Source organism: Culex pipiens, chromosome 1 (genome assembly GCF_016801865.2).
Source record: "Culex pipiens pallens isolate TS chromosome 1, TS_CPP_V2, whole genome shotgun sequence".
Classification (NCBI taxonomy): domain Eukaryota; kingdom Metazoa; phylum Arthropoda; class Insecta; order Diptera; family Culicidae; genus Culex; species Culex pipiens.
In genome coordinates this window covers 100,922,808-100,943,680 of record NC_068937.1, presented here as the reverse complement: position 1 = coordinate 100,943,680, position 20,873 = coordinate 100,922,808, and the positions used below count along the sequence as shown (strand labels likewise).

The 20,873-nt window shown below is 39.8% G+C and overlaps 2 protein-coding genes across 2 annotated transcripts in view; one reads left to right on the top strand and one right to left on the bottom strand.

Annotated features, from left to right (window-relative positions):
* The window catches only part of LOC120424769 (uncharacterized), a 426,898-nt gene extending 422,651 nt beyond the window's left edge, over positions 1-4,247 (bottom strand). The window contains exons 1-2 of the mRNA XM_052706009.1: positions 3,949-4,247; positions 3,047-3,149 (exon numbers count right to left, since the gene is read on the bottom strand). The gene's annotated coding sequence lies outside the window, so the exon portion shown is untranslated. The remainder of the gene's footprint in view (positions 1-3,046; positions 3,150-3,948) is intronic.
* Positions 4,248-18,527: 14,280 nt separating this feature from the next.
* LOC120424767 (uncharacterized) lies at positions 18,528-19,977 on the top strand. The gene is made up of 4 exons (XM_039588971.2): positions 18,528-18,720; positions 18,772-19,607; positions 19,672-19,714; positions 19,777-19,977. Exons 1-4 carry the CDS (start codon positions 18,613-18,615, stop codon positions 19,975-19,977), a joined length of 1,188 nt encoding a protein of 395 aa, XP_039444905.1. The 5' UTR covers positions 18,528-18,612.
* The last annotated feature ends 896 nt before the right edge of the window (positions 19,978-20,873 follow it).

The following is a 20,873-nucleotide window of genomic DNA, read 5'->3' as shown; positions in this document are numbered from 1 at the left end:
GGCATTTCTTTTTTTTTGCTCCATTCAACGTGTAATACACTGTTAAACACTCTTTTGCAAATCTACACTCAAAATCAGAAGTACCCCCCGAAAAGGGTTCTTTCTACCATTTATCTGTCAACACAAGGTAAACAAACCCTTTTTGAGAGTTACTTCCACCCTTTTTTTTCAAGCTTACACGTCGATACCCTTTTGCAAAAGGTAACTACCGGTAAACTTGAAAAAAAGGGTGAAAGTAACCCTTAAAAATGGTTTGTTTTCCTTTTGATGACAGATAAAGGGTAGATAAACCCTTTTTGAGGGGCACTTCTGATTTTGAGTGTACACGCACGTTCAAATTCACTCAGTTCAAGTCAACAATGAGTAAATGTGGTAATAGTCAAATTTGAGAAAGGTGCATTCAGAATGCAATGAAAACTGAGTGAAAAGTACCCAGATGTACGTAAATTTCATCCAGATCTGACATTTGCTTCACTTTATTCAGAGTGGATTCTGTTTTGACAAATCCGAGTGGTTTTGGATGAGCGTATTTGTTTTCATACAATCACTCATCAAGGAATATCAAAACTGGGGTCGCAAAGTGACCCTCGGAGCTCGTGACCCCGTCGGGCCGTGCCCTTCGCCAACGCATACTTTCTTTTGTGCGTGTACCCCTTAATACCTGTTGTTACACGCTCAATTCGTCGCAGTCATAATTGCCATTGAATGAATATTCAAATGCGAATGATTCCCGCTACGCGTGATTAGAAATTTTCCCAAACAATGCCCTGAGACCAGTTGGTGGTGGCGTTCCCTTTTTTGGGTAACCAACTGAACCCAAACCATTAATCTTGCAAACCTCCCTCGACTGTTGTAGAAAAAAAGAGCGCGCCCTGAAATTGATATCATCTGTTTATCGGGATGCCCTAATCGGACAGTTTTCACCGTTTTTGGACGCGATGTTTCCATTCCCGGAAGCGCGGTGAGACAAAACAACCCCCGTCGCGGTTCCGTGGTCCAGATTGATCTGCATTACTGAGGCGGCGCATAACTGGGGGCTAGATTATGCGTGGGACTGCTTAATCTTGGACCACAAAATGCTGTTGCTGCTGCGACGAAGGTTTCTAGATAAGACAAAACTCGACTAACTAAGCGTAGGTTACGCGAATTTACGACTGCGGCAAACCATTTGAGGACAGAAGTTCCTTGAAAGTTGGGTTATAAAAAGTTAAATTGAGCTAGATTGAGTTCAGCGTGCACTGCTGTCAAACGGTCAGTGTTGCCAATCAGAGTTAAGTTTTCAAAAACTTAAATGTTTTTTTTATTTCTTTTGTTAAGCTCAGCGTACAAAGTTGTCAAATTACTGCCAGTGTTGCCAGCAAACAAAAAAATATCCGGAACTGACAGGGTCAACGAGTAACGTCCCGCGTAGGACGATGGCACATCGTGTCGTGGTCGTAAAAAATGGTGCAGCCAAAGTTACTCCCTCCCTGATGCACAAAAGTTTAGGGTTGCTGCTGGTGCCAGTAACAACAATAGGAGTGAGTTCACCGTCGAATTAGACAGAGACAAAAAGAAAAGAAAGACAGGAAAACTGACAGATTGCGTGGGTTACCGAGGCGGAATGTTGCAATCGGAAAGAAAGGGCCCTTTTATAGCCCACTGTAGAAATGGATACGATATAACTCATAAAGTGACTATGTTTCTGGCAGCGTGCAGTTTGGCATGTTGGGTTAACTGTCGGAATGTACATCTGTTTTCAATCAAAAACTATGCTTGCTAAGATACGAGGTTCTTAGGCACGTTTCAGATTTACAAAAATCTGACGTTTTTGTGTCCTATTCCAATCAAACTAAATAGTTTCTTTTAGCGTGTATTTTTGACATCTTCGCATTGTGCGAGTGTCAATCGGTTCAGCAAAAACCATTCCACATGAAAGGAATCCATTGCAGCAAAATAAACTTCAACCCATTAAATGGCTACATTGCCGTCACCGTGTACCTTTGACAACACCCCGTCGGGCACCTTGTCGGGCTCGATGTCGGTCGCCGTTAGCGAAAAATCGGCGTCGCTAACCCGAAATTGGTTCAACGCTCGTTTAGCTTCATTGTTTTTCGACGGAGCGGCCAATAATTAGATTGTACACGGCCAATAATTGGGCTCCCGCCTTATAATTCTCCTCCAAAAACCCGGTCGTCGAACAAACGATGAAGAAATCACTCCTCGAAGCAAAGTGCGTGTGTACACGTCAAGAACACACCGCGAGAGTGAGGAATCCCGGGGATGCTCGCTCGCTCCTCTTCTTCGTCGTGTTCAAATATTTCGTTCTTTACGATCATGCTTTAATATTTATGCGCAATGTTGTTCGTTTTTTGTTGTTGTGTGTCTTTCCAGCAGGTTTGCCCGATTCTTCTCGTTCGTTGCTGTGTTTGACCTTCGCCGCGAAGCGGCACGATGCGCCAGGAAAGTATGACTTCTTTGAACATAGTTTGATAGTTGAGACAACAAACTGGGTAAACAATCAAAACATTACATTTAAGTTTGAGAACTTTAACAGAACGTGTAAGTTTGACAGCTAAAAGTAATTTAATTTTTCTAGCTCAGAACCAGAGCAAATTCTCACAATCGTGCACAATTTTGACAGCTAAGCAATCCCATTTTGACAGTTGAGGGGCGAGGGTGCGTATTCGGTCTTGAACATCAGTCCTTAACTCACGGAGAAGGGAAAAGCCCCAAAAACCGAAACGAATCATCAGAGGGGAAAAATCACAAAAGATTTGTAGCGATGATTAAATGTTTTTCTTGCGCACGTTTTGGATTTTTTGTTTCGTTTTGTTGTCGCTGTTGACGTTTGAACCTGCTTCGCCGATCGAAGCCCGATCTTCGAAGATTTTTTAAGGTATTTTTATGAAAAGGAAACAGGGCGTGAAGCTCTCCAGGTAGATCAAGTATCCGTTTACGGGTTAGCCCCTTTGGGGTGATATATGAGATGTTTTCTTCCAGACGGGTATTTCTTTTAACAAGTAGCTATAACCGGGGCTAATAAAGTCGCAGGAAGTTGACTTACCTCTTTTTTGGGGAAAGTTTTTGCTTTGAGCTGCCCGTTAAAGTCGCTCAATCCAATTAATGGCACAAAGGTTGCGACAAATCACTGCGGTTACGCACTGCCACTGGGTTGGATTACGAGAAATCTTGTGTTACGGTAAATCTTAGCATTTTGTTACAAAAGTTGAGCATGTTTTAGAAGTTAAACATCCAAATATTAAAAAAAAACTCTCAAAAATACACAGTTTCCGTTACATTCTGAGAGAAATTTTCCCAAATTTGATATATGGCCTCAAAACAAATTTCTGAATAATTTTTAAAAACTGAGTGTTTTGGAATAAGCGTGCATACTTTGTACCGGGAAGTTTTTCAAAAGTGACAGCTGTTTGTTTATCACACGAAAATATACACGCTTACACATTTTTACTCAAAGCTTTAAAAAATCAAAAATGTTTGCAAAATTTTTAAAACTTTTTGCTTAAAAATTTCAAAAAAATGTGAAGAATTCAGATTGTCTCCTTTTTAACAGCTACATCGATAGTCCATTAAACAAAATTTCTTGTAATCCACTGCATCTTTCCAATCAAATTTCTTCACAGCATCCATTTCACGTGCATGTCAACACAACTCCATCACAAATCACGCCGCGGTTCGACATCAAAGCAGGCGAGCGCAGCTTTCATCACACTCCGTTTAACGGCGCCTCACTGACAGCCCCGCACTATCACTAAGCTGTACGCTGTGTGATTGATTCTTGAAAATAGATTCGATTTGCCACTAAAACCGCTCACTTTTGCCACCATTTGGCTTTATTTTTACACCTCTAGTTTTGCACTTTGAACGGCTCTGACACTTTCAACACCTCTGCTCATACGTAACCTTACCCGCTAATTACGGGGAAGATCATCACTCTTACAAACTTACAGCAATAAACTCTACCGCCTAGTGTGGTAATAAAACGTCACACGGTAAAGTAAAAAACACTTTAGGCGACATGCAATACGTCGCTAGCGCGACACGTGGATCCCGCGTAAATTACCCCCGCTTGCTACGATTCTACAAGTCGCGCTCATTAGTGCACACATCGATCCTAGTAGGTTAGTACACTGCTACACTAACTGACAGCAGCTAAGCTTAATTACTCGCGCGCGCTTAAGCGCCCGCAAACGTCACTCGATTACTCGGAAATTGTTCGACGGCGACGTATAGAATCGTGTACGTTTCGGCACGGCTGTCAACGACAGACTGACGACGCCGCGGGGGAACCCCGGCACGTTTAGGGACCAAACATTTGCTGGCAGTGCCCTGTTACGGCTGGAGCGAAAAAAAAACGTAAACAAGCGCAACTCTCTCTCTCTCTGTTGTGTGAGAGAGCGAAGCGATGTAAACAAAGGTTGGGTTGGCTCTCTCGTGCGGGTTTTGCTCTCACCGCCGGGTCTGGAGAAACCAAAACAGAGAGGCTGTGATAGCGCGGTTTGACAGTGTTTGGATATGGTTTGAAATTTGAGATGTTTGGAAAAGTTATAGTGGCGCGCCCCTTGGTCACAAACGAAGCTTGCCATTTTGACAGTGCGTTAATGTCACTTTGACAGTTAGGTTGGCCGAGGGGTGTGACACTGCAAAATTTGAAAATCTTTATTTGATTTTTTTTTGGTTCAAATTAACACAAAAAACGTATTTTTCTCACGCTCGCGAGCAAAACAAACGCTCACCGGGGACTAACAAGCGAGTACAATGACACTGCGCCCTCTCTCTCTTTCTCTCTCGCATCAGGTGTCATTCCCGGGCGTCGGCGTCGTCAAACGCCGGTAAAATGACGCGCATACGAAGGGTGTAAAAAATAAGTTTGTTGAACGGAGTTTAACCGGTTAGCAAGGGTTTCGTGAGAGCGGAGAGCGAGAGTTGCTCGTGAGAGCGATAAGGAATGCATGCCAACGACAAACAACAACAATGCCGAAGAATGTAAACATAAACAGAAGCGACCTTGCGTTTTGTGGGCGACGAAAAAAATAGTTGTTGGTGGATTTTGTACTTTTCTTATTGGAGAGCTCGAAGAGGTTAATTTATGTGGTCACGTGTTAGAATTTTGTAAACTTTACAAAAAAAAATCATTTTTTATTATTAACTCTATGACGCTTCGTTTGTTTATTATTAACTCTATGACGCTTCGTTTGTTAACTCTATGACGCTTCGTTTGTCTGTCAAAAACATCCCAGTTTGGAATTCCGGACCTTTGACAGGCTTAACCAAAAGTTGCACGATATCAAGTTGCCAAATATTCGACACTGATGAACTGTCATCGCTACAAGCTAACGAAATATGAGTCAATCATAAGTTTTTATCACTTTTGCTGCAAACGAGCCATCAACTACCAAAATATAATTCGAATGTGTAAATTACATCCATTCAACAGCTTGCACCGCCCACGTGCCACAGGCACTGCCAAATTGCCATAAAAAAAGACTTCTGCGCCATAATTCTTGTTTATTGCGACCAACTCTTGATGTACCCCCCCCCCCCCCCCCCTTGGAGCGAGCACTTATGGTTCAATGACATTTGAATTGCGGCATCCCCAAATTGGTGATAAATCGGGCCTGCAAATTGCCGTTCAATCGATACATCCGTTCCGTTGGAGGAATGGTTACAGTTTTGGCAACTCTTCGCCGGGACCTCTCGTCAAGAGCAAAACGGGTTGGCCCCAGGCCAGGACCACGTTGTGGCCATATTTTAACTGCGTCGATTGGTCTCTGGTTGTGGTGTGTGAGCCAGGCAGCATATTTTAAAATCGATTGAACAACCAGAAAAATGCGGGTAAGCGTGTATGTTTACACTTTTTTTTTTTTTTTTTTGCTGAGAGGAAACACTTCCAAGAGCGTACGAGCGACAAAATAGAAAATCTCCGGAACTTGGCGAAGAACGTCACTCTTTACGAGCTGAATTGATGAAAATTTAGGGAAACGGTTGACAAACCCATGCAGCAAAAGTTGCGATTCTACTCAGTATTGAGTCTTTTCCAGTGATCGTGCACAGCTTTATCTAAAACGACTCAGAGGGTATCAGCGTGTAATTTCTGACAGATGTCTACACGCTCGTCTGAAATTAAGCAACATAAACATGAATCCAACTCGATTCGTCGATAAATTACTTCCAGTTGGCAAAACGTCAAGGATCGCCCGATGACAATACAGTGGTGTTTCCCAATCGAATGCAAAACATAAACGCAAGCTGCCACCACCACAATCCTGGCCGGCAGCAGCAGTCACAGTAGTGCTGCGGAAAATGCACAAATCGAAACGATAAAATATGTTCATAACCGACCATAATTGTGTTTGGAGTGCGCTTCTTCAGAGAAAGAAAAAAAAAATGTGGAGAGATTTATGGTTCCCGAACCAGTTTGGTCATCTGCCCGCAAGTGGTGGATTGTTCGTGTACGCCCTTTTACTGTGCGATAAAAAGAAAGCCATTTCCACAGAGTTACGCAACTCGGCAAGAGTTTGCCAACCCGAGATATTCAAGAAGATATGTGAATCTGGGTCAGCTGGGCTCTAACGAGAGGGGGAATGCGGCAGCCAGACTCGCGCTGGAACGATGTTTACACAAGAATTCTACAAGTAATTAACAACATAATTAACTACATGTGCCTCCCTCTTCTTTAGAGAACACGAGGAAGCCAACATAGTTGCGATTGGACTTTGGAAAGGTCTGAAAACACCTAAATGTAGGTTTGCTCAATTACGCGTGTACTTAAATGAAGTTTGACACTTTCATACACTGTCAACTAAAATCAATAACTTTTCTTGGAACTTACCCAAAATTCATTATTTAAGCCCTATTCAAAGCTGACTCAATCCAGAAAGATCGCATAAGATTAGCGCAGCAACCGTCAGACAAAAACATGTGTTCCGGAGTGCCCTTTGTTGGAGCGCGCAATGCGTGTGCACTTGGCGATGAAAGTTGGGAAGAAACTGTCTGGAAAATCCAACCCGCGGGCCTGGAAGAAGTTCTGTGCCTATAGCAATCTGGAGCATGTCGCGGAATGGCAGCTCTCCTTCAGAGACTATAAATAATGCGGTGTTGGTGTTTAGGAAATTTGAGGCAATGTTTTAAGTCTTGGTTTTTGGGAATTTGTTGTTTTGAAGACACAGAAGTCAGAACGTTGACATTTTGGCTGCCAAACTGGGTAAATGCTGATTGAAGTTGATTAGGGTTTGTTCAGCGTGCAACATTTTGACAGTCAGAATGTCAAAGATCTGCCATAATGGATTATGCTATAAAATAATAATAATAACAATGCCTGCTTTTGCCATCCTAATCAAAGCTAAATTTCAATAAAAAGAACTGATGCCAAATCATAGTTCCAAACATATTTCTAGTGCAACAGTAACATAAAACCAAGCTACGACAGCCATGTCAAAGCAGTAAACAATAAAAGCTCCTTAAAGGCAGCATCTTGAGCATCACCCACCACAGACGAAACGACAGTTCAAACCCATAATCCTTGATGGGGCATTACATCTCTCAATTTGCATTGTCATCACCCCGCGCTGCTGACGACAACAAAGAGGAAGAGTTGGGAAAAATCGGCATCGCCCGCGCGCTAGTTGACGACTATTTGTTTACATTACACTTCAACTATATAGCAAATAGTGGTGGTGGTGTTACACCATCATCCAGCGAACACTCTATAAGGGCCATTGTATTGGCGCAACAGTAAACAGCTGCTTCTTGTGCTGTTTACTATTCTGGCAGCATGACGTTTCTGTTGGAAATGCGACTTTCTCAAAGTGAGATCGCCATAGTGGCAAACTGTCAAAATTTTACGGCACCCCCATTTTCTTTAAAAATCGAAATCAAAGTAAACAATGAACTGTCAAACCTTTATGGCACCGCCATTATGGCGAACTGTCACCGCCTCCCAACAAAGAGTCCTCGCAAAAACCTATTCAGCGTGTAATGTGTCGACGTTGGCACGGCGGGATGGCCGCGACATGCATCAATCGCGATGGGCATGATCCAACATCGCGACCAGAGAGAGAGAGGTTAGGTTCTGCACGTTTTGACTGTTTGGCTGGTTTGAGTTATAAATATTGATAATTTCTTCCCACATGAGACAAAGCGGCAAACTGTCTATCGGCAAGCGCCCGTGAACGGGGTCACGCTCAATATGGGAAATGTTTGCAGGGTTCTCCCGTCAATGGCGGTGATTGAGGGGTATTTGTTTCGCAAAGAGTTCCTTAACTTTCCTGCACATACCGTGTGAAATCGGATCGCTTTCGGGAAGTGAGTGCATTTCCCTTGGAGGTAGACAGCTGTGCCATAATGGCTGCTGTTACCGCAATAACGAAATTTGAGATTTTTTTCGCATAACCGTGTAACTTTGATACCCAGTTAACTCAATCCGAATTCTGAAACGGAATCTATTAAGAATCGTTTCAAACGCAACAACCGGTTCGAACACGGAACCGGTTGTTGCGTTTGAAACGGAATTTGTACACGATTCTAATTAGATTCCGTTTCAGAATTCGGATTGATTTGACTGGGTAGTTGCGCCATTATAGCAAACGAGGGGCATTAATCGCCACAAATCAATCCACGTTTGACAAGTTGAAAAAAAATATGAAATCATCAATTTCTCGACCAATTCCGGGTCCAACGTAGATTAAATCGACCCCAGCTAAACGGCCACTTAAAACATGTCTATTTGTTTTGATTAATGAACCCCATTCGGGCTGCCTCCGCGGAGAAATGCGAACGTGTGGACAGGTTTCCGAAGCCACACGGCATCTTATCCTATTAACCCCCGGCTTGCGGTGCGGGAAGAGAGTATCATGATCCCGCTATCGGCTTAAGCCTGCTTTGGATCTTTGCGCTACCCGAGAGTTCCCATAATTTGAGGCAAAAAAACAAACAACCGATTCACTCGCTCGTGGTTTGATTAATGAGCTTCTGATGTTTTCAGCGGACGAGAGTGAGGTTAAGTCATGACGTTGACGGTTTTCCCTGGGCATATGGAGATATCATAGCGGGGAGATAAGTGGCTTAGCTGATGGAATGGGATCAGCGGCTCTCGGCGATGAGTTGTCGGCTTGGCAACAGATTGCTATAAAATCGATTGGTCGTGTGACAGGTACTCGACGATAAAGATTTACAATTTGACGTTTGTAAGCTATCAACGAGCTGCCATAATGGACGCTCGATTTTATGGCAAATCTTTCGACTACGATCAACTTTCCTTCCTCAACAGTTCACTTTCCAAGGCCGGAAAGTAGTGATTTAAGACAGTTTCCAACCTCTCATTACTAGTGCCATAACTCATGCGAATCTTCCCGTCAAACTATCCGTAAATCTTCGAAACCCGCGCTGATTTCTACCCAATCCAGCAACATGCCGGGTGTGTGCCCCAAGATTTATGTTCCACATCCTCTGCTCCGTCCGTAGACCTTTCTCACGACCCAACAAATGGGACGCGATCCGAACTGTCATCACGGCCGTGGGTTGCGACGACGGTGCAAAAAGTTCGATCTTCGAGGATTTTTAATCCAAATTTAAATAGGATTGGCAGTGTTTTGGAGTTTAAAATAACTCCAGCTTTTTAAGCAAAATGGCGTTCGAATGGTGAACGCCCGAAGTGTCAAAATCACGCAGTGGTACCAACATTACGAAAAAAGTGTGCCATGGCATGACAGAAGCATTTTTTTCTAACGTTGGTGCTACTGCGCGATTTTGACATTTCGGACGTTCAACATACGAACGCCATCTTCGCTTAAAAACCTGGATAGTTTCCATCTGTCAAATTGTTGTACACTGTCAAGCAAAACAAAACAAAATTAGGGTTATTTTGAATGATTGTACACGCACATTAAATATCACTCAGTTTTAGTCAAAACTTAACCTACTCAGTAATAAGTAAATGATCTAAATAAACTAAAAAAACATACTAAATTTCACAATTTACTGTTCTGAAATCGACTCCTCCCAGAGTCAATAAATTTAAAAGAAATGTCATACCCTTCGAACGATTTTCTTATGTAACCACACCGCCGAGCACACCGCATATAAAATCATATAGCAAGATCCTCGTTGGTGAAAATCCCGCGAAATGACACTAATTTGAATAAGCACCCAGGAAGCGACAGAAAAAAACAGCACAAAAGTCGCGCCATAAGCTGAGATTTGAAAATGTGCTTGGTTTGGGCACTCATGAGATGACTTACAATAAATTAGGATTAACCTCAAAATGTTAAATTCTATTAAAGCCAATCGCGCTGACAGGAGTGTCAAATCAATGTTAATTGTTGAGGTTAGATTCGAACGCTTTTAAAATTGAGGCTTTGGGGCAGTTCGTCGCTTGTTGAACAAATCTCGGGCGTGAAATTTCAATTGAGGACTCATCAGTCCGAGAGGGTTAACCAACTCTGCAGGGTCGAATCATTTCAGATTTAGATCTTGTTCTACGAAATCGATTGCGCTCATCTGTGGTGCCGAGTGTAAAACAAATTGAGTTGGCGTGAAATTTGTTCGTTTTTTCCCGGGAATCAATTACGTGACTGGACCAAGATCGAATCCAAAAACATCGACTTATCAAGCAAAGTATCAGTTACAATCTCGCGCTAGGGGGAGGCCGAGATGACCACAAAAGTGGAGGAACGACAAAAACAAAAGCAACTCTATTTTGGCTGAATGGAAGCTGATATCGCTGCGATTGACAACATGAAATAATGAAATGAAGCTGTCTATACAAAAAGGCTCTTAAAATATTCAAAAAAAAAATGTATCTTGAGAAAGGATTTTCTGATCGTTTTTTTAAGGCTTACCACACGATGACAGCTAACACATTTCGCAGGGACAGTGACAACTCGAGCTCCATCTTTGTTTGCATTATGAAACTGTTACTGAACGGTTGAACCTAGGGCAGAACATTTCTGCTAGAAAGCTGTAAGAATATCCAGTTCTGTAAGAACCCTTCTAGAATCTTGCTAGAACGTCCTGACTGGGTAGGACTTCTTAAAAAATAGTTACACTCCTAATAAAAAAAATACTAACTTTTTATTTGACTATTCACAAAAACAAAAAGCACACATTTGTTTAACAAATCTAGAGTCCTATAAACATATTAAACACAATAGCTTAAAGAACCTTTTCAAAAAAAAACTCTGGAAATTCACTTTTTGGACAATTTTGGATATGTTTTAGACTACACTCAACCACCGGTGGTTTGTCAATTTTTCGTTTGGCACTTTTTTGTTTGTACCCCGTTGGTTTGTCACTTTTTACACGGCACTCACAAACACTATCAAAACAAACGTTGTGTAGTGTGTGTGAGCTCCGTTTAAAAAGGGTGTCAAACTTAAAAGTAACCCCGTTCGTTTGACATCAATGGGTGTCAAACCATCGGGGTTTCAGTACAAGAAGTGCAATCTTAATCTGAGCTATGACACAACATTCATTTGGCAGTGTTGCCAGTTTAAAAAAAAAAGTAGATTTTTGAAAACAGCGAAATAGTCAACTTCGCAATCCAAAAGAACTTCACAGAATTTTCGATAGCATGCACCGGTGTTGAGTTATAGCCACCAGTAACTTTTTTTTTTATTGAATACGTGACATTTTGAACCTGTATAACCTGATCAAACTAGTATAAAAATATTTTCAAACAATTCGCAAGTTCCAACAATTTCAAAAAATATTAGTTTCAGTAAGTGCAAAAAAAAACTAAATCTCCGAAAAATCTCAAAGATTTTTTTTCTACACACTCAGATTTTTATGCCAAACTGCGGCAGAATTCTGTTGAAATTAGAACAACTCTATAGTTTTGTTATAGGTCCTCGGCAAAGTGTCTCGGTCCTTTATAGGAGTCTCGGCAAAATGTGAGTCATTCTACCGAAATCTCAGCGAAAAATGACAGTTAATTTGCCGAAGTTCGGCATTTTTCTACCGAAAAAGTCAGTTGTTTTGTTTTCGGCAGAATTCTGCCGGGCTCGAAAATCAAACATGAGTGATGTGTAAATTATAAAAAAACAAAAATAAAAAAAAAACAAAGAAGTATATTTTTTATTGCAAAAAATTACAATTATTTCAAAATGATCAAAAACAAAAAAAAATCTGAAAATTTATAAAAATAGAAGTTTTAAAAAAAAAATCTTCTTTGGTCTGAGTCGAAAGACATGAGCTTTTAAAAATATTTGCAACGTCCAAATTTGGAAAATTATGTGTTGATTATATGTTCTGATTTTCTATCATTTGTCCCGGGAATTCCCGAAATTAAAAAGAAAAAAACAAATTTCTGGAAATTCAGATTTGATTGTGGAAATAGATCAACAGTTGAATACCTCATAACACAGTTCAACAAAAAATCAAATGTTTCTTGTCTCTGAGACGAGAATATGTGTTCCTAGTAGAATTTTGCCTGCTGAATCCGAATCCGGGTCCAGAATTGCTCCAAATGGTCCCAATTTTGAGATACACCCGTTTGAAATGTTAGTTTAGGCTAAAATTAGCTACTTTGGCGACTATTTTACAAAAGAACTATTGAATAAACAACTAAACCAATACATGTATCTTAAAGTTCACGTTTTCCCCTTTCTGAAACACCCCTGGTTTTTAAAATTTGATTGTTTCTACGCATATTTATAACCATTTTAAAATTAGAATTTGACTTGCATGCAAGTTGGAAAAATTTGAATGAGAACAAACTGAAGTATAATTTTAAAATGGCTAAAAATATGCGTAGAAACAATCAAATTTTAAAAACCAGGGGTGTTTCAGAAAGGGGAAAACGTGAACTTTAAGATACATGTATTGGTTTAGTTGTTTATTCAATAGTTCTTTTGTAAAATAGTCAACAAAGTAGCTAATTTTGGCCTGAACTAACATTTCAAACGGGTGTATCTCAAAATTGGGACCATTTGGAGCAATTCTGGACCCGGATTCGGATTCAGCAGGCAAAATTCTACTAGGAACACATATACTCGTCTCAGAGACAAAATCTTGTTGGACTGTGTAATCGATCATCATTTTAAAACATTATAATTTGTAGGGTAGAGTAGTCATCAATGAGCCACGGGGAGCAATGATAAAATGGCTCTCAAAAGTCGTAGTTTCAACCAATCAGGCTCATATTTTGGGGAAAGGTGTATCTACTGGATACACGTCTGCCATAATAGTGGCTTTGGTTATGGACGCTCCCTTGCAAAGTTATTCATAAATGTTTGATTTTGGGGTGTAAAAGTAAATTATGACTGAAAATTACATTTTCGCTTATAGGCTGCCAATAATACAAAAACTAAAATTTCTCCAAACTTCTTTCGTCATTTCATAGGGCATGAGTTGGGCTACAATGGCCTTTCATTAGAATTGACCAAAATTAAGAATATACCCAGAATCCTGGGCTGTCTCATTGTTCCCCACTCTTTTCAGCCTATGGGTAACAATGAGACACTTTGATTTTTCTTCATTAAACTTTTCAAAATCTAGGGAAATCCTTCAAAACATTAATCGGAAGTGATTTTTGGCATATTTATTGAGTTTTGACTTCATTTAGCCAATCATATAAAGTTAAATGATATAAATAAATGGATTTTACTAAATTTAAATACTTTTTAGTATAACTTTTGTTAATGAAAGCTTCAAGTTGGCAAAATTGCTTTAAAATGTTCAAGGCAAGTCACCTGCAATGGAACAATACAAAAAAATGATGTTTTACTAGAAAAGTATTGATTTTCGTAGAGTGTCTCATTGTTCCCCACCTGTCTCATTGTTCCTGCCAAGTGCGTCTACAATGAGACAGTTGGATAGCTCTGGCTGTAGAGGTCGGATCGATCTCATATTTTGGTCAATGTTAGAACACATTAAAAGAAAGAAAATGCAAAAAAGGCTCATTAAAACATGATGATGAAAAAAATACAAAAATCGTTGAAAGTTAAAAACCAAAAGTGTCTCATTGATGACTACCCTACCCTATTCGGCATATATCAGCATTAAGGGGTTACAAACATGTAGAAAATCTCAAAATTTCATATTTCAGAAAATTCACTAAATTCACTTAAAAGATGATTGTCAATCACTCCTGAAAGTTTAAGTTTGAAATTTTGCCATGCGCGTTTTTCTCTAAACACAGAGTTGATTTACGGGTGCCACGATATCTCGAGATGGGATGGACCAAATTGGCTGAAATTTGGGGTTAAGACTCCCGAGACATATCCCGTGCATGACGAAGCCCGATTTTGTAATTTCACTTTTTAAAAAAATACAAAAATCAAAAACTGACGATTTTTTTTATAAAAAACATAAAAATATTTTTATCTTTTTTAAAAATTAAGTTTTTGAAAATCGGCCTTCGTCATGCACACAGGAACGGTTCAACGAGTCTTCACCAAAATTTTGAGCCAATTTGGTCAAAGCAGTGTTGAGATATCGTGGCACCCGTTTTTTTAAACTGCTAACTTAAAATATCTATACAGCAATTCCATTTGAAAAGAGCCTAAACCGAAAAAAAAGTTCTCCGATCGGGCTCAAAATTTTTCTGGGGGCTCCTTGGCCAAAATAATTAGACCCGTATTTTTTTGTTTGGCCATTAGGGTGACCTACATCGTGCTAGGGTGGTTCGAAAAATGGCAATTTTCGTAATTTTTCGCAAAAACCACTTTTTTCGAAAAATCATATCTCCGCGCCATTTCATCCGATTTTAGCTGTCTTAGACGCAAAAGAAAGGTTATGAGTTTGGCTATTTGGGAAAAATAGTAAGAAGTTCCAAAAATCTAGCTTGGCGCGTCGAAAAACTCAGTTTTTATTTTCAAAAAATCATATCTCCGAAACGTACGGTTCGACATCGCCAATTTTTCGATTTGTTATGTGAAATTTTCCGAGGAATCCGATAAAAATATTTTCAGACATAGGCTCTTTGGTCTAGACACGGGCAAAACGCCATTTTAAGTTTTCATACGACTTTTTCAATAGTTATGACAGCTAAAATCGGATGAAATGGCGCGGAGATATGATTTTTCGAAAAAAGTGGTTTTTGCGAAAAATGACGAAAATTGCCATTTTTCGAACCACCCTAGCACGATGTAGGTCACCCTAATGGCCAAACAAAAAAATACGGGTCTAATTATTTTGGCAAAGGAACCCACAGAAAAATGTTGAGCCCGATCAGAGAACTTTTTTTTTGGTTTAGGCTCTTTTGAAATGGAATTGCTGTATATCTCGGCAGTGGTACATCCAAATGTCTTCATATTTATTTTGTTAATAGATGAAAATGTAGGTGTTAATGCCCTGCAAAAAGATTTAAAAAAAAAGTTTAACTGTGTGCTCATACCAACCTCTGATAACCTCTGAGCTTATACCCCTTAATTTGGTTCATTAGGGAAAACTGTTAAAATTTTAGTTTACCGATCTGCAAAATGTCTAGTGTTTTAAATATTTCCTATTTGATTTTAAATATTTTTAAAAGATTGATATTTCTACGTATATTTATGATTTGGAAAAATTAGCCATTTTTTTGCATGATGTTTTGAACGACTTTGGTTAAAACAGGAACAAACAAAACAATTTCACCGAGCACCGATTTCCAAATTTATTGCTCTAAAATCTCCTTACATATTCATACTGTATTTCAGTTTTTTTCCTAGTTGGATTATTTGTGAAATATGCTTTTTTGCAAAAGTTTTTTTTTAGAAAGTTGAACTTTTCAGCACTAGTATCAATAAGTAAAATTTACAATTATTTTTAAAATTTTAACGGTGAATTTATTTAACATACACTCAAAATCAGAAGTATCCCTCAAAAGGATACTTTCTATCCTTTTTTCAATTTCACCCGGCGTCACCCTTTCAAAAGGGTATGTCAAAATCAATACAATTTCGATACCCTTTTAAAAGGGTGACGACGGGTGAACTTGAAAAAAGGATACTTTTGACTTTGAGTGTATGAATGTTTGCAAAAATTCCATTAAAAAGGCGTTTATTCGGGATTTTAAAAAATGATTTTAAATTCAAGAAAATGCATTCGTTTTCACAGGAATGCACTTCTATTTTCACTAAACTTTTGAAGTATTGTGTTGTGGAAAATGTTAAAGGAAAAAAAAAGCTTATAATAAAATTTTCATTCACCTAAATCCCTGCCAACTTACTTTCCGATGCTAAACTTTGTTTTTTTTTACTTCAATTATTTAATCAGAGCATTCATTTCTTATACATGTTGTTGAAAATCTATTTTAATGTGTTCCCTTCTAATTTTAGTGTTCAACTGAAGAGTTCAAAAAGTTAATATCACTTTTTTATATTGAATACTAATTTAAATTACAAATTAAACTTTGTGGATAAAATATTTTTTTTTAAGTTTGTTAATTTTATGCATTGAATTCAAAAACTCCTTGAATTTCATAGTATTCCGCGTAAAATGAGAAATTTCACGATTTTAACGCTGTCCGCGAAATCGTTAAAATTCACTCAAAATCATCAATTGTGGTTTGGTTGAGCGTTTTAGCAGAATGCATTACTGTGAATACAAAGAGACGAGTTGTTCCTTTTAATTCCGCTATATATTTTTAATATCTTGACAGATACGTATTTCGTCTACTACTTGCAGACTTCATCAGTGTTCTGTTCTCGACTGAAGGTTCATCGCTGGTGTATCCGTATTTGTAGTTACTGTAGGTACTACCTCCTCGTTCTTCTTTTGTGCCTGTATAGGTAACAGCTTAAACAGCCACGTTGAGCCGTTACCTGAATCCTTGTTGAGTAAACGTTTGTTGCCTGCCTTGAAGATTTCCAAACTTTCGGCGACAGCCAGCTTCGATGGGTTTGTGATGTGTCTTAAGATGACCGCGTCGCTAGTTGTGATGTTATGTTTTTCCTCGATGATGTGTTCGGTTACTGCTGACTTGAAATGGGGGACAAATCCTTTCCGTATTTCCTCCTTGGCAATTCTGACATATGTGTTTATATGCTCATCCAACCTGGTTTGCAGCAATCTCTTAGTTTGTCCAATGTAGCTCATATCACAGTGGCCGCAGGATACCTCGTAGATGCCGGGTTTGCCTAAAGTCGGTATGGGGTCTTTCGTTGAACCTAAGATGGATTCCAACTGGCTGTTTCTACTGCTGAACACTAAATCGATGCCAAATTTAGCCAGTTTTGTCGTAATGAAGTTCGATTGAACCAAAACTGGCACCGACGAGTGTGGCACTCAGTGCCGCACCGGCTTTTCAAACGAGAGTACCATTAATATGGTAAGGTCAACATATCGCAGATCTTGTTTTTTTTTAAATTGGGTACAAAAAAGCCCTGTGTCAATTTTTATGTACAACGGTAAAAAACACGATTAAAAACCATTTCTGATCACTTTTTTTCATTCTAATGCAAAAAAAAAATTGACGAGACACCTTTTTTTTCGATGGATCAACTATGGTCCCCTTGGAACGAGCTGTCAAGTAGGAGCTTTTCTGTCAAGAAGGAGCGCGAGGTTAATTTTTCAAAATTGATTCAAAAATTCATTTTACACTCTTTGTGGTCGTACAAAGGGTCATTGTACTCAGAAAAATAAGCTTTATCGCTGTAAACAATAATATCAGCAATCTAAGCTTCATTTTAGGACCCAATTATACGTCAAGCCACTAATTTGCTTACCTTTCCGTTGTAGAAGATCAGATTCCTTTCCTTTGAATCGAATTCCTACGCTAAGTACAGTTTCTCAGTAAAGTGTTTGTAGATAAGCCATTACCATCGACAAATCCTGATATTTTTTTTTTCAAGAATGTTTAATATCGGTGCTTCAGAGCAAAGATATTTGAGATTTCAGGCAAAACAGTGTACACTCAAACCCCGATGGTTTGACACCAACTGTTGTCAAACGAACGGGGTCACGTTTTAGTTTGACACCCCTTTTACACAGAGTTCACACACACTACCAAACGTTTGTTTTGATAGTGTGCATGAGCGCCGTGTAAAAAGTGACAGTTCGTCACTTTTTAGTTTGACTTTGACCAACCAACGGGGTACAAACTAAAAAAGTGTCAAACGAAAAAGTGACCAACCACCGGGGGTTGAGTGTAAATGGACCAATGTGGATTTGTGCGCATGCAGTCCATCCTGCTTATGTCAAATGTAAACTTTCACTGACGTGAGCAGGATTAATTGCTTGTTTAAAAATCCACATTCGTCCATAACCCAGTCACGAAATATTCTAGCTGAGCTGGCTCTGCCAGAATCCTGGTAGAATATTCTGCTCTGTTAGAAATCTGCTAGAATCCTGCTAGAATGCCGGGACTGGGTCACATTGTTTTGCTTGGTTTGGTGAGATATAAAGCAAAAACTTTCAAACAAAAATCAGATTTGACAAGCAAGGCCTGCCAAAGGTTGCGTTCCGTAATAAACGAACGCTCTCTTTGAGATCAATACGATAAGAATTTTACACAAATCTGTGGTATTTCAAATTTGCGTGTAAAGATATGTCTACCCAGTTTTAGGTACGTTCAAAAGAAACATGGCACCAAGTTCAATCCAATCCTCACTATTGCAAATGAGCGTGTTTGTTTTGAACCCAAATCAATTTTTAAATTGAAATTTTCAAAACAAAACGCTCGAATCATTTTTTATGTTTCGGAAGCCAGAGCTTTTCATCCAATTTAGTGAAGAGAAAATTGAAATGAAAACGAAAGAAGACATACTGACCGTTCCGGATCTCAACGATTTTCCGAATGAGGTAACTGAGCTGATATATTTTATAGAATGTTTCGAACATTTTTTCTCTCAGATTTTGGCGCTAATTTTCCGGCACCTCGGATTTGCCGATCGTCTCCGGATGTCCGCCGTTTGTCGTCGCTGGAACGAGCTGGTGTTTGCCTTTTTTGGCGATCGGATCAAGCTGCACCTGAGCGCTTCGACGGATCATTCCGTTCCGATTGGAAAGCTTTCGAATCGAAGCTACCGAAACGTTCAAGTGTTCTGGACCGAGGACAGTTCCGGCTGGATGGATGCGGTCGAAGACCAGGCTCCAAAGCTGCTTTCGCTGGATCTGTACATAATGCCGGAGGAGAGGGGCTTTCTGGCCAAGTGGAATCCTCCGCCCTCGTTGATGGAACAGTTTCTGAGGATTCTGGCTAACCTGGAGTCTTTGGGGACACTCTTCATCAACACCACGCCGACGACTTTCGGTGCCGTTCTGCAAGCAATTCACGATCTGACCAATCTGGCCACCTTAATGGTCGAGATCCGGATCGACGACGGCAGCTTTGCCTTGGCCAGCTTCAACGGATTGTGCCGGCTGCCCAAACTGCGAGCGGTTTCAATTTGCTCGTACGTTCCTTTTTGCTCTCCGGAAAAGGACCGTCTGGTTCCGGCTCCGTTCGTCGAGAGTCTTACTCTCGAGCAATATTCGCCATGTTTCAGCATTTTGAACTTTTACAAGCTGTTTCCTTGTTTGACCAAGTTGGATGTCCGCCAAGTCGAAATGGATCCCGAAGAGCTGGAACTGGTCGTCGTCACTTGGCCAACGCTGGAAGTCCTGGTCATCGGCCTAAATTCCCTACTGCTTAATACAACCGCTCTGGAGATGCTGCAGCAGCTGTCCAAGCTGCGCAAACTTGAACTGTAGGTTTACAAAACTCGAAATGAGTATTGAACGAATTAATACTGTTTTGTGTTCTATTTACAGGCAAACTCAGGTCTACTGCACCGATGAATGCATCGAATTTGATGTAAGAATGCCGTTTCAAACCGTAAAACACACTTAACAACTAAAAATAAATTAATGTTACAGTTCCTACAGGCTAGCTTCTACCTACTGGAAACAATTTTCCAGATACCGACGCTCGAGGAGCTGCGCTTAGTCCACGGACCCGCCGCCGGCATCTGGTGGTCCGGACAGATTCCAACGGACGCGCCGTCCTGCCGGCTGTACATCAACGACATTTACGTGCCCCGGACGTGCTCGGTGCCCAGCTTGGAAATCATGAGCTAAGAGAAAAGTAAAAAAACCTAAGAATGAAATAATTCTTTGAAAATTTTGTTTTAGGTTACTTGAACTGTACTTATACTAACACATAAATGAACTTTGGACTACAATTACAAATAAATTCGAATTCCGCGTAGATACCATGTTTTTCAGTTGCTTTGATGTTTTAAAAATTCGAATATTTAAAAGTTTAATATAAGAGCAGCATTAGAAACTCGTAATTTTCGAAAATAAAAAACAGAATCATAAATTAGATGATTAAAACGTAAAACTTAGTTTTTTAATTATTAATTGGGTCCTAAATGAAGCTTAGATTGCTGATATTATTGTTCACAGCGATAAAGCTTATTTTTCTGAGTACAATGACCCCTTGTCCGACCACAAAGAGTTAAAAATGGATTTTAAAATCAATTTTGAAAAATTTACCTCGCGGTCCTTCTTGACAGAAAAGCTCCTACTTGACAGCTCGTTCCAAGGGGACCATAGTTGATCCATCGAAAAAATGTTGTCTTGTCAATATTTTTTTGCATTAAAATGAAAAAAAAGTGATCAGAAATGGTTTTTAATCGTGTTTTTTACCGTTGTACATAAAAATTGACATAAGGCTTTCTGGTCCCAGTGTAAAATTATATTTTAACCCAAAAATGACGAACTTCTCGTCACAGTGCAAACAGTGATCGAGCTGTACACTCAAAGTAAAAAGTATCCTTTTTTCAAGTTCACCCGTAGTCACTACAGATTGTCAAGGCAAACAGATTGGCCAATGTTTTTGGACACCAAACGCGCTGGACACCAACCGCCATTCACGTCCAGCAAAACTGGCAGTGTTGCAAGCGCAAAACATACGTTGCCAGTGCCAATTTATTTTGCATCGACCAATCTGTCTCCCTTGACAATCTGTA

Coding starts and splice junctions, on each gene's coding strand:
- LOC120424767 (XM_039588971.2), top strand. CDS start 18,613: ATGTTTCGGAAGCCAGAGCTTTTCATCCAATTTAGTGAAGAGAAAATT. Junction 18,721..18,771: donor TCAACGATTTTCCGAATGAG/GTAACTGAGCTG, acceptor TTTTTCTCTCAG/ATTTTGGCGCTAATTTTCCG. Junction 19,715..19,776: donor ATGAATGCATCGAATTTGAT/GTAAGAATGCCG, acceptor TTAATGTTACAG/TTCCTACAGGCTAGCTTCTA.